At 36.7% G+C, this 14,251-nt stretch overlaps 1 protein-coding gene across 3 annotated transcripts in view; it reads right to left on the reverse strand.

Moving 5' to 3' along the window:
• Positions 1-14,251, reverse strand: part of svep1 (sushi, von Willebrand factor type A, EGF and pentraxin domain containing 1) — a 198,974-nt gene that overhangs the window by 114,658 nt on the left and 70,065 nt on the right. For all 3 annotated transcript variants that reach the window (XR_011353075.1, XM_069922936.1, XM_069922931.1), the window contains exon 19: positions 12,961-13,162. Coding sequence is in view for 2 of the 3 variants with exons in the window: in XM_069922936.1 (XP_069779037.1) it covers positions 12,961-13,162 (202 nt within the window). In the remaining variant the exon portion in view is untranslated. The remainder of the gene's footprint in view (positions 1-12,960; positions 13,163-14,251) is intronic.

Here is a 14,251-nt window from a genome sequence, read left to right on the forward strand (position 1 = left end):
AAATTAAGTGAACAGGAACTGTTGTATTTAGTCAACAAACAATTATCGTTGGAAACCAAAAGAAGGAAAATAGAAGAATAGAAGATAGAAAATAATTAGATGGCTATCTTGGAAATGCCTCAAGCTGTAATCCACATCCATCTGCCCTGAGTAATAGACAGAGAGGGATTCAGAGTTTCTAATCTAATAGCAAAGTATCTTATAAACACATTGGTGATTTCTTGAAAATCAGCGTTGTTATTGATGGATGCTGTGGTGGAAACTCGCTTGTTAATAGCAGCTCATTACAGCCATCAGAAGCAGTAGGCAAACGTCTGTGGACTCCTTCTGTGTATTTGTAGCAAGTTTGAATACAGTTTGGATTTTGCTGTCGCTAGTCCAATGGGGACTGTTAACTTGGCTTGTGTTGTGCGCGCTCAATGGACAGTGGAACGAGACAAGTAAAAATGTCGCAGCGACATATTCAAGACATGAAGGTTGCAGATCTCAGAGAAGAAATGAGGTGATGGGAACTAGATACAAGTGGTGTTAAAAATATTCTCATTGATAGACTGAGGTTGGCAATTAAAGAAGAAAAAGATGTAGCTTCAGTTTATGAGAATAAAGACGCCACGAAGGCACTGAAGATAACGTCAGCTGATTCTAATTCAGAGGTACGGAAATGGGCAAAGACGTCACAATGTGTCGAAAAGAAAATGAAAAGGAAGAAAACATACAATGTGAATGTGAAACAACTAAAATACCAGAAGTAAATCCAGAAGACATTATGTCAAATGTTGGAAGCAGGTACCAAGGTGGGCTCTGGGGCTTCCTATGCTTCCATGATTTAATCTCACCATATAAGGGGTTAGGCTTAGTTGTTCACTCTTCAAGCACAACATGATGCCCTTGAGGAGAAATACACAGAAGAGGAGCAGCTAATGAAGCAGCAAATGGAATGGGAGGAACAGCAATGGGAGCTAAGAAAAAAGAGAACAATGGGATTTGAAATCAAGACTTGTTGCTGAAAAGGCTGAAGTGAAGGTACAGGCAAGTTTGAAAGGATCCGTTGTTTAAAGCAACATATCTAGGAGATCTGATGGTGGGAAATCGGTACATGAAATGAGAGGATGTGATGATAAGGCAGAACCTTTGGTACCATGATCATAAGGCATAAATATGTATGGACGAATTTCCCACCCTCCACCCCGAACATAGTGTTGCCAGGGCTCAATCACCAATGATCATCGCTTTAGACAGATATGAGCGGATTTCAGTCTATCCATCCAGAATTCTATTCACTACCATCAGGTCATAACAATCAGGGTGAACAGGGATATGTGATATTGTTGGCTACGGAACTGACATTTTAAAATAATTTTTTTATTTTTCACACTGTGAACCATATCAACCAAAATATGTACAAACGTTTCTCATTAAATTTACACAGTGATCTTTTCTCCCCTTTTATTTCCCCCCTTTCCCTCCCTCCCCTCTATCCACCCCGTCCAAAACCCATAAATATTCAACATATACAATACAATAAAACCATAAAACAATATCTTCACACAAAGGAAAATAAACAAGAAAAATGCATCATCTATTTATTACATACTGAATCTAGTAGTTTTGTCTTCTTATCATTTTCATTCTCATTTTAGGGGATGGAGGTCGTAGGCAAGCTCTCTCTGCTATGTACCATGTGTGGTTCCCAAATTTGTTCAAACATTGTGACTTTATTTTTTAAATTATATGCTATTTTTTTCCAATGGAATACATTTATTCATTTCCATGTACCATTGTACCATTGCTGTATACTTATGCTCTCTTCCATTTTCCAAGTTGACATTATACATTTTTTTGCTATCGCTAAGGCTATCATAATGAATTTTTTTTGCACTTTATCCAAATTGAGGCCTAATTCTCTACTTCTTATGTTACTTAAAAGAAATATCTCTGGTTTTTTTGGTACGTTATTTTTTGTAATTTTATTTAGTATCTGATTTAATTCTTCCCAAAATGTATTTACTTTCGTACATACCCAAGTTGCATGTAATGTTGTTCCCATTTCCTTCTTACAGCGAAAACATCTATCTGATTATGTTGAATCCCATTTTTTTTAATTTTTGAGGAGTGATATATACCCTGTGTAACCAATTATACTGTATCATGCAGAACCTTGTGTTTATTGTATTCTTTATAGTTCCAGAACATAACTTTTCCCATTCTTCATTTTTTATCTTTATGTTTAGATCCTTTTCCCACTTCTGCTTAGGTTTATAGTTTATTTCATTTTCCTTATCTTGCAGCTTAATGTACATGTTGGTTATAAATCTTTTAATTATCATTGTGTCTGTAATCATGTATTCAAAGTTGGTTCCTTCAGGTAATCTCAAGCTGTTTCCCAATTTATCCTTTAAATAAGCTTTCAATTGATATGCAAACATTGTACCATGAGTTATTCCATATTTGTACTTCAACTGTTCAAATGTTAATAAATTATTTCCCTAAAAACAATTTTCTATTCTTTTGATTCCTTTTCTCTCCCATTCTCTAAAGGAAAGGTTGTCTATTGTAAAAGGGATTAGCGGATTTTGCATCAATAGTAATTTTGGTATTTGATAATTCGTTTTTTTCCTTTCTAAGTGGATCTTCTTCCATGTATTAAGTAAATGATGCAGTACTGGTGAGTTTTTATATTGCATCAACTTTTCATCCCACTTATAAATTATATGTTCCGGTACCTTTTCCCCTATTTTATCTAGTTCTATCTTAGTCCAGACTGATTTTTACCTTGTCTGGCAAAAATCTGATAAATACTTTAATTGTGTGGCTCTATAATAATTTCTAAAATTTGGTAATTGCAAACCACCTTGATTATACCTCTCTGCTAATTTATCTAACGCTACCCTTGGATTCCTCCCTTTCCACGAGAATTTCCTTATTATTCTCTTTAGTTCCTTAAAGAATTTTTCTGTTAAAGGAATTGGTAACATTTGAAATAAGTATTGTATCCTTGGGAACACGTTCATTTTAATACAATTTACCCTCCCTATCAACGTTAGCGGTAATTCTTTCAATGTTCTAAATATTCCTGCAATTTCTTTATTAGTGGCTGATAATTTAGTTTGTACAAGTGGCTTAAGTTATTATCTAACCTGATCCCTAGGTATCGGTTTGCTTGTGCTTGCCATTTAAATGGTGATTCTTTTTTAAATTCTGTATAGTCTGCGTTACTCATCGGCATCACTTCACTTTTATTTGCGTTGTTCTTGTACCCTGATATTTCTTCATACTCCTTCAATTTCTTATGTAATTCTTTTACTGATACCTCTGGTTCTGTTAGGTATACTATGATGTCATCTGCAAATAAGCTGATTTTATACTCCTTCTCCTTTATTTTTATCACTTTTATTTTATTTTCTATTCTTATCAGTTCTGCCAAAGGTTCTATTGCTAAGGCGAACAATGAGGGGGATAGTGGACATCCCTGTCTAGTTGATCTACTTAATTTAAAGTGATTCGATACATATCCATTCACTGTTACCTTCACCAATGGTCCATTAAACAATGCTTTAATTTATATATTTTTCTGGTAGATTGAACTTCTGTAATACTTTAAGTAAGTAATTCCACTCTACTCTGTCAAAGATTTTTTCTGTGTCTAGCGCAATAGCCACTGTTGGTTTCTTATATCCTTGAACTGTGTGGATTAGATTAATAAGTTTGCAGACATTTTCCGCTGTTCGTCTTTTCTTAATAAATCCAGTTTGATCTTGTTTTACTATTTTAGGTACACAATCGGCCAATCTGTTTGCTAATAATTTTGTTATTATCTTATAGTCTGAATTAAGTAGAGATATTGGTCTATATGACCAATATGGATCCTTTCCCCGTCTTTGGTATTACTGTAATTATTGCTGTCTTACATGAATCTGAAGTTTTGTGTTTCTCCTATCTGGTTCATTACTTCCAGGAGAGGAGGAGTTAATAACTCTTTAAATGTTTTATAAAATTTTATTGGAAATCCATCCTCTCCTGGTGTTTTATTGTTCAGCAGCTTTTTTAAATATATCCTGTACTTCCTCTATTTCAAATGGTTTTATTAGTTTGTTTTGTTCCTCTTCTTGCAATTTCGGCAGTTCAATTTTAGCTAAAAACTCTTCTATTTTATCATCTTTCCCCTCGTTCTCAGTTTGATACAATTGTTCATAAAATTTTCATTAATCTCTGTTGGATTTAATGTAATTTGTTTGTCCTTTTTCCTTGATGCCAGTATCGTTCTTTTAGCTTGTTCGGTTTTAAGTTGCTAGGCTAATATTTTATGTGCTTTTTCACCCAGTTTGTAATACTTTTGGTTTGTTTTCATTATGTTCTTCTGCACCTTGTACGTTTGTAATGTTTCGTATTTAATTTTTTTGTCTGCCAATTCTCTCCTTTTCCTTATATCATCCCTTTTTACTAATTCCTTTTCTGTACTTACTATCTCCCTTTCCAACTGATCTATTTCCCGATTGTAATCCTTTTTCATCTTAGTCACATAACTTATTATCTGTCCTCTAATGAAGGCTTTCATTGTGTCCCATATATAAATTTGTCTTTCACTGATCCTGTGTTTATTTCAAAATATGTTTTAATTTGGCATTCAATAAACTCCCTAAATTCCTGTCTTTTAAGTAGCATGGAGTTTAACCTCCATTTATATGTTCTTGGTTGGATGTCCTCCAGTTCTATTGCTAATAATAGGGGTGAATGATCTGATAGTAGTCTAGCTTTATACTCAGTTTTCCTAACTCTCCCTTGAATATGGGGTGACAACAAAAACATATCAATCCTTGAGTAAGTTTTGTGCCTACTTGAATAGTATGAAAATTCTTTCTCTCTTGGGTGTTGCCTCCTCCATATATCCCTAAGTTTCATTTCCTGCATTGATTTAACCATAAATTTGGCTACTTTATTCTTTTTACTTGTCTTTTGTCCAGTTTTATCCAACATTGGGTCCAAATTAATATTAAAATCCCCTCCTATCAATTTATTTTCTTGTGTGTCTGCAATCTTCAAAAAAATATCCTGCATAAACTTTTGATCCTCCTCAGTAGGTGCATATATATTGAGCAAATTCCAAAATTCTGAGTATATCTGACACTTTATCATTGCATACCTCTCTGCCGGATCTATTATTTCCTCCTCTATTTTGATTGGTACATTTTTGTTAACTAGTATGGCTACACCTCTAGCTTTTGAATTATAGGATGCCGCCGTTACGTGTCCTTCCCAGTCTCTCTTTAGGTTTATGTTCCGCTTCAGTTAGATGCGTTTCCTGCACAAATGCTATATCTATTTTTTCCTTCTTCAGTAAATTTAGTAGCCTCTTCCTTTTAATTTGGTTATGTATTCCATTAATGTTTATAGTCATATAGTTCAACATGGCCATCTTATAACTTGCATACACCTCTTTTCCACCTCTTCGCCACCTCCATCCCCCTTTTCCCTATTTTAATCTCTTAGTTTTCTCTTATTACACTTAATGTACATCAACACATTTAAGACATAAAGTGCCCCCTCAGTTCCCACATCCACTAATACCTTAATCCCAAAAGTTCGCCCCCCTCTCTGAGTTGCCCTATACCCCTTGCCGGGCAACCACAACTCCCCTTTTCATTTGGGTAGCGATCTTGTTCACAATGTGTACTGATTTTGCAGTGACGGTTATTCCCCCTCCACCCAGCCCTCTCCAGAAAACACTTTTTTAAAAAAAAAACATATAACAAAGCTTTCTCTCTTCTTTTTTTCCCCCTTACTCCCTTCCTTCCCTTCTCTTTTCCCTCTTTAGTTCTTTACATATACATTGTTTTTACATCTTTATATATACTTTATCGCCATTCTTCATTCTTGTTACATCTCTTCATCTGCCCTGCAAACATTCTGCGAATTCTTGCGCTTTCTCTGAATCTGAGAACAATCTGTTTTGCTCCCTGGGTATAAATATTTTAAGCACGGCTGGATGTCTTAATATGAATTTGTAACCTTTTTTCCATAAAGTTGACTTCACTGTTTTAAATTCCTTCCTCCTCTTTAAGAGTTCAAAACTTATGTCTTGGTAAAAAAATATATTTTGTCCCTTGTATTCCAATGGTTTATTATCTTCTCTAATTTTATTCCTTGCCCATTCCAGTATATTTTCTCTTGTTGTGTATCTCAAAAATTTTACTAAGATGGATTGTGGTTTTTAGATGTGCCTGTGGTTTCGGAGCTAATGTTCTGTGTGCCCTTTCTATTTCCATTTCTTCCTGCATTTCTGTCTTTCCCAGGACCTTCGGGATCCATCCTTTTATAAATTCCTTCATATCTGTGCCTTCTTCACCCTCCTTCAGGCCCACTATTTTTATGTTGTTTCGCCTACTATAATTTTCCAACATATCAATTTTCTGAGATAACAACTCACGTGTCTCTTTAATTTTTTTGTCACTTTCTTCCAATTTTTCTCTTAAGTCATTTACTTCCATTTCTACAGCCGTTTCCCGCTCTTCCACATTCTCTACTCTTTTCCCTATTTCTGTCATTACCAGTTCTAACCTTTGCATTTTATCTTCTGTTCTTTTCATTTTCCTTTTAATTGCATTAAACGCTAATGATGACCATTCTTTTAGTGACCTCATTTGTTCTTCAAAATAAGCTTTATCTATATTCTATCCATCTGATTTCCTTCTATTTCTCCGTGAAGATCTTGGTTTTCTTCTTTCTCTTCTTCTATGTCTGTATCTGTGTTTGTGTCTTCTTCTTCTCTTCTTTGTGTTTGCATCTCTTCTGTTTTTCCTGATGAGCTGCTTATATCACTTTGTCGGGCCTCTTCTTGCTGGGCCTCTTGTTGCTGTTCCTCCCCTCCTGGGCTGCTCGTCTGTTGTGCTTCCTGACGTTGGTCTTCTTGTCGATCTTCCCTCCGTCTGACTTGCACGTCTGTTTCATCTCACACTCTTCTGCTGTCTTCATTATCCTTCAGCTGAGAGCCCTGGTGCGGGCGTCCCTCAGCTGCTCGGACTGTGACAGCCCGTTCCTCTGCTGAACCCCCCTCCCGCCGGTGCCCTCTTTCTTCTCTGATTGCACTGTGCACTTTTGTTTGGTCCGAGAGCCATTTTTGTAGTTCACTGGCTGGTGGGTTGCGACTTTGTAGGGCAGGCACTGACCTCGAGGGTTGGGCGCTCCTCTTCACCACAGCGTCCTGTTCCTTCCTGCAAGTAAGGCCTTCTTCCTTCTTCTCCAGTGACTTTTTTACTTCTTTTTATCCAGCTGTTCTTACTTTCTCCTTCTTGGAAGCCATCTTCCATTTCTCTTCTCTCTATCTTTATCTTCTATTTCTTGTACTCTATTTTTGTTATGCTTTGCTTTTTCATAACTTTTTTTCCTATTTTCCTGGAGAGGGCTGGTTTTCCCTACCAGCCACTACTCCATCACGTGACTCCTTTCGGCTACAGAACTGACTTTAAGCCACAGTGAACAAAACAATATATTGTCAATCAGGGCAAAACAAAATGAAATTACAGGTTTATTAATGCAGCAACAAGGTCTCCATTCCTGACCCAAGGAGATTCAAGTTTTTAAATGGAAATCCACTTCAGTATCAATTATTTATAAGATCTTTCAAACATAATATCAAAAGTAAGAATATAAATGCCAGAAAACGTCTTTATTATCTTGAAGAGTGCACTGGAGAATAGCCAAAGGAACTGGTGAGGAGTTGCCTGCATATGGACCCAGAAAGGGGTTTCACTAAAGCAAAGGTACTACTACAATATCATTTTGGCAATGTGCATAAAATTGCCAGGCCCCATATAGATAAGGTTCCTTCATGGTCATCAATAAAATCAGAGGATGCAAAGGCTTTACAAGCATATGCCTTCTTTTTTAAGAGTATGCTATAATGCCATGGAAGATATTGGCCACGAGTGAACAAAACTTAGCCTCTAAAATGTTAATCTTCACAAGCAAATTGCCTTTTAAGTTGAAGGATATGTGGAGAACAAGAGTTTGTATATTTCAGACAAAATATGGAAAGGATGCTACCTTTGAGGATAATGTGGAGTTTCTTGAATGGTACATGCGGATCACAACTGTACCAGTATTTGGGAATATCAAGGACACTCCAACAGTGAGTGAAGACAAAGAAATTCAAGTCACAGCTTAGTCCGTAATTGAGAAAGAATACCTTTGCCACTAATTGTGTCAGTTGGAGATCAGGAAAAGGACAAAGTAACTGAAGAAAATGAGAGCTTGCCTGCTGAGAAAAATTGTCTGTTCTGTAAAGATGAGCATACTTTGGAAAAAAGTGTGGACAGTTGGAAAAGAAGTTGTGTGATGAGAAAAATCACTTTTGTAAAAGAAAATGGAATATGTTTTAGTTGTCTGCATGGAGGACACATCAGTAAAAACTGTAAGAAGTGACTCGACTATGATATATGCAATCAAAGCATCCAATAATGCTGCATTTTCACCAAAGGAACAAGGAATAGGAAAATAAGCAAACAGAAACAAAGGAAGCAGCAAGCCACAGTGTTACAGCCTTGGTTCAGACAAGTGGTCTTCTGGGGCTGGTAAGGACAACTGCAAACTCTCAATAGTGCAAGGCCAAGAACAGGTAAGCAACAGTATGTCACATGCATTTCTTGACCTAGGCAGCACTGCATCTTTTTGCATTGTGGAACCATCCAACTTAATCTTCCAGGAAGAAAGTTGAAAATTATGTTGAAAACCATGGCACAAGTGAAGGTAATTGAAGCCACCATTGTTTCAGGCTTAGAGGTTGATGGATTGCATGACAAAGAATTTTGTGATCTTCCAATTTTATACACTCAGAAGACTATGCCTGGGCACAAAGGAAACATCCCACAGAATACTGATATCCATTAACTTTCTTATCTGTGGAACATTTATATACTTGAAGTTGATTCTGAGGTAGGGATGCTGATTGGTTCAGATGTACCAAAGGCTTTTGAACCACTAGAAGTAATACGAAGTAGGGAAGATGGACCTAATGCTGTTAAAACTAGGCTTGGATGGACAGTTAACAGACCTTTAGGAGGAAATAATAATATTGCTCAGGAACAGTTAGAGACAAGTGTCAACAGGATTTCGATCGTGAAATTTGATGAGTTGTGGGAACAGCAAAAGTGAAAATAAGAAGTTCACTTCCGATGAAAAGAAAACAGATCAATGTGAAAACGAATCAAAGGTATCTAAGCCAATTCTGAAGGAATTATTTTCATCAACAATAGATGAAAATGAAGTATTAGAAGATGTTGCAAATACTGCTGGTAATTATTCCTGTGTAATTTAATCTGAGGTAGGACTAAAACAAAAGAACAAATTTGAAAGTAAATTTTGTAGCTCAGAAATGACAGCAGTCAAAGTCAATGAATAAATATTGCAACATGCGGGAGAACTGACAAATGTAGAAAATTGCACTGATGGAATAAAGGAACATGTGACTGACGACTTGGTGCAATTGCATCCAGAGAAAAAAATATTGAAAAAGGGCTTGGAAATATTCGATAATCACAAAAACAGTGAGCGGAAAGATTTTAACTTTGTGCTTGAAAACAAAACTGAATTTCAAAAGGATGAGAATGAATCTAATGATTCTTCAGTTTCGAAAGTGACTGAAAGAAAGGCCCAGAGAGAGGTTGACAAGAATAAAGATTTAATTGTAAATAAAATTCAGTCAGAAAACGGAAGAAAGGAATAACTGCTGAAGAAATGAATACTGTTATTGAGGAAAGAGATTCAGCATGTTCAAAATGTAAAATTTTGGAGTAAGAGATTCATCTTTTGAAAGAGAACAAGTCATTGGTTAATAACACAAAACAGTTGACTACAGAAAAGAAACAAGAATATAATTTGAAGGATCAACTGCTAACGATGCAGAAAGAAAAAAGAAATTGCATTTCAGCAATGTGACAAACAAGATGAACAAATAATATTGTTTGAATCGAGACTTATTTATAACCATCTGCAGAAAATAAAGAAAAGATGAGCAAATCTGTTGCAGGGAAGGTTAAAGAAACTCGTTTATTAAAATCGAGAGGATCAGATAAATCTTCAAAATCTGGTTTTAAGAGTTTAAATTTTTTCTGTGAGAAGCAGAATGCAGAAGAAAGGAAGAACACCAATGACATGCTGAAGAAGTACCTCATGTTAAAATCAAGTGAAAAGATGTGACTAATCTGTCTGAGGAAGATCTAAGGTTTGGTGGTTGAGGTTTTGGGTCATGGATTCTGCAGTTGATGAAGGAACTGTAATAAGCACAAATTGACTTCATTTTGTTGGATTTTGTGTTTTGTACTTTGTCCATACACAAACTGCAGGATGGTGGTAAAGACGAAGAAGGAAGATCTGCGTAATGCTTCAAATGTTACGTAATTAGTTGTTTATTATATTGATATATTGTGTATTTGTTTTTCTTTATGATTATAATTATTATAATGTCAGTCATATTATAATAATTAGGGGCTGGTGTAAGAACCAAAAGCTCACCTTTGGTTGTGATTGAGTGATGTCTCGTTGGTCCCCGTGGGCGTCGGCGGCGTCCTGAAGATTAGAAGGCCGCACTCATCCATGTTGACTGCTGGGTAAGGGTGCTGGCAGGCACATGCGCAAAGGCTGGCACTGTTGTGGTGCTGGAGGAGTGTGGCGGCGCATACGTGGTTGGCTCAGTGCCAGCAGCTAGCGGTCAGAGCCAAGAGCCACATCGTTCAAAGGAGTACGCACGGTAGTTTAAGGTGCACTTAAAAGGAGGTTTGCTTGGGCATGTCTACAGTTTGGAAACTGGAGTAGGGAAGTTAGGGGTCAACAATTTCTGTTGACTGTTTAAGCATCATTTAATTATTTAAGTATCATGCCAGCATTGTTTAGGCCTCATTAACTTTTATATGAATGTTTTGGTCTTAAAAATCTACTATATAGAATATCAGGAAAGAAGGTTACAAGTTTTGTGTGTTAACAATAAAGGATTTAAATAGGAACTTGTACTGGGAATGATTGAAAACACATTGCAGACAAACCCCTAACTTAGCCTACAAGCGAGAATATAATTGAATAGGAAGGCAGACACTACATTCCAACTGTGGGAAAAATGGCCTTAAGCTACTATACATGCAGCAGAGCTAATGAAACTGTCAGAGAAGCAAACTAGTATATACCTAACCAAAGATCTTAGATTATTTGCATTAATTTTGATGTTCATCTGAAGTTCAATACAACTCTGTTTCACTTGAGCTCTGCAATGATATGATATTTACAGTATCTTTAACAGGTAATAAGACCATTGAATGCATTGCAGAAGTGCTTATAAAATAAATATTTGATAGTGAGTTGACATGAGGAAATATCAGGCAAGGTGAGCAAAATTGTGGCATATCAGGAATTTTTAAAAGAGGGGAAGTAGTTTATCGGGAGAATTTCAGGACAGAGCAAGGTAACATAAAAATCGATTAACACTGGGGACATGCAAGGATTCACAAGAGCAGGATACCTCAGGGGTATTTCTTGAGCACACTATTCCCAAGATAGACTATGCTTTTAAATAACAGTGAGTTTGACTGCATCTCAAAAACATTGGAACCATTGGGATGTGGAGAGGCCTTGAGATTATGAGAATTAACTCGATAATTTGCATTCCAAAGATATTTTATAATCCTTAGCAAGACAGAATATCCCTCCAACACTGCTGACATCAAAAGCTGACTTCAATAAGATAATATAACCATACACAGCACAGAACAGGCCAGTTTGGCCCTACTAGTCCATGCCGGAACAAATCCCCACCTTCCTAGTCCCACTGACTAGCACCTGGTCCATACCCCTCCAATCCTCTCCCCTCCATGTAATTATCCAGTCTTTCCTTAAATGTAAATAACGTTCCTGCTTCAACCACCTCCGCTGGAAGCTTATATCACATCCCAACCACCCTTTGTTTGAAGAAATTTCCCCTCATGTTCCCTTTATAATTTTCCCCTTTCAATCTCAAACCATGGCCTTTGGTTTGAATATCCCCCACTCTTAATTGAAAAAGTCTATCCACGTTGACTCTCTCTGTCCCTTTTAAAATCTTGAACACCTCCATCAAATCCCCTCTCAATCTTCTACGCTCCAGAGAAAAAAACCCCAGGCTGCACAACCTTTCTCTGTAACTCAAACCCTGACATCCTGTCAACATTCTCGTGAACCTTCTCTGCACTCTCTCTATTTTGTTTATATCCTTCCTATAATTTGGTGGCCAAAACTGCACACAGTAATCCAAATTTGGCCTCACCAATGCTTTGTACAATTTCATCATAACATCCCAACTCTTGAATTCAATACTCCGATTTATGAAGGCCAACATTCCAAATGCCTTCTTCACCACTCTATCTACCTGAGTATCAACTTTGAGTATCAACTTTGAGGGTACTATTTACCATAGCTCCTAAATCCCTAAAATCAGGAAAACCACTTTCTTTATGTGTTATGAAGGATAATCAAGTAATTATCAATACTGTGACTCATGCTCAGTCAACATCAATAAAATTATTTGGTCATTGTTAATTTGTTTTCTTTCATGGGAGCATGTTGTGCACAAAATGAATTGGTTCATTCCTACATTACAACGGTGTCTACAGTTCAGAAATTCCACATTTATTTTCAGTCATCCCAAAAAATGAAATGTGCTATGATTTTCACTGTTAGTTATTCAATCTCCAAGTATTTTAATTTCCCTCAGAGTTCATAAACCTGTGAATATACTAAACAACTGAGTATCCAGTTTGGAGAATCTCAAGGATTCACAATGCATAATATATCTTCTTCCCCCCCCCCCCCACCTTCTCAATGCCAACTGAAAGGCCCATTATATACCTCCAGCTTTATGTTAATCAGATAAATAAAAAAACAATCAGCCCATTAGACCTCCCAGAATCCTGCACATTCAATTTATGAGGTAGTAGGGCTCACCTGAAGGTATTGATACCATCAATGCATGACCCTCCATTCTGACAAGGCAAGCTAGCGCATTCATTGATGTTAATCTCACAGGTGTTACCTAGGAAACCAGCCTGGCATGTACATTGAAATCCACCAAAGAAGTTACGGCACATCCCATCATTGAGGCATGGTGTTGAAAGACACTCATTGATATCCAGCTCACAATGTGCTCCTGCGAAGAAGGAGCATTACAGTGAGAATGATATTTATGAAATGAGAAGTAGAGGCAGATTTTCAGAAAATAGCTGTGCACAATTTTGAAGAAAAGGTGGGAATAGTCCCTGAATCAACATTATTCAGGATATGGTACAATCAACATTATTAAAATCGAATAATTTGTCTTTAACATAATACAGTAATGGAAATTTGTTGCATGTAAAAAACATTCATTCTCTGAACAGCGATTGCACTTTGTTGTAAACCATGAAGAGATATTTTGAGAAAACAGAAGATGCTTCAACATTAGTTCTCTTTGCTCATTCATACTCAATTTGTTAGCACATAAACTCCTCCAGACCCATTTATTCTGTGGATGAAAATGACCATCTCTACTTGCCACTGAAAGAGAGGGGTGGTTAATCAGGCAAGAGTGGGGCTGCAGTCATAAATTGGCTGAGGATCGAAGCTTTTTATGGATGAAATGAAGGATCCAGATGGGCTTTTAATCATATTTTGTCAATTCTAGCTCCATGGATATGGAAACAAAACTTTCAATCAATTGTTCACCAATAATTGGAATAGATGCAGTCAACTAAGAATATACATTATGTAATTACAATTAATGCAAGGATTCTGTTATATAATTACAGCAGTTCTTCCTTTATTCTCATACCAACCTGACCTGCACAAGTTATTAAGTCAGAAAGTTATCCAAGGGTGCAGTAATATTGAGATAAATATGATTTACAAGATTGATACCAGAACTAACAAATTATAAAGTTGAACAGGCTCAGCACCTTACACTGGCAAGAAGTGCTTGTGAATGAATTGCAACAAGTTCGTTTGCAAAAGCAGCAGGTAATCCAGAGGCAAAAGGGATGTTGTCCTTTATTACCAGAGGGATTGGATTTAAGAATGTGGTGTTCTGCTGGAACTGTACAGGCACCTGGAGTACTGCGTGCAGTTCTGGTCTCCTTACTTGAGAAAAGATATACTGGCTTTGAAGGCAGTGCAGAAGTGGTTCACCAGGTTGACTCCAGATATCAGAGGGTTAGCCAATGAGGAGAGATTTAGTTACCTGAAACTATAATTGCTAGATTTC

The sequence above is a fragment of the Narcine bancroftii genome, chromosome 1 (assembly GCF_036971445.1).
Source record: "Narcine bancroftii isolate sNarBan1 chromosome 1, sNarBan1.hap1, whole genome shotgun sequence".
Lineage (NCBI taxonomy): Eukaryota > Metazoa > Chordata > Chondrichthyes > Torpediniformes > Narcinidae > Narcine > Narcine bancroftii.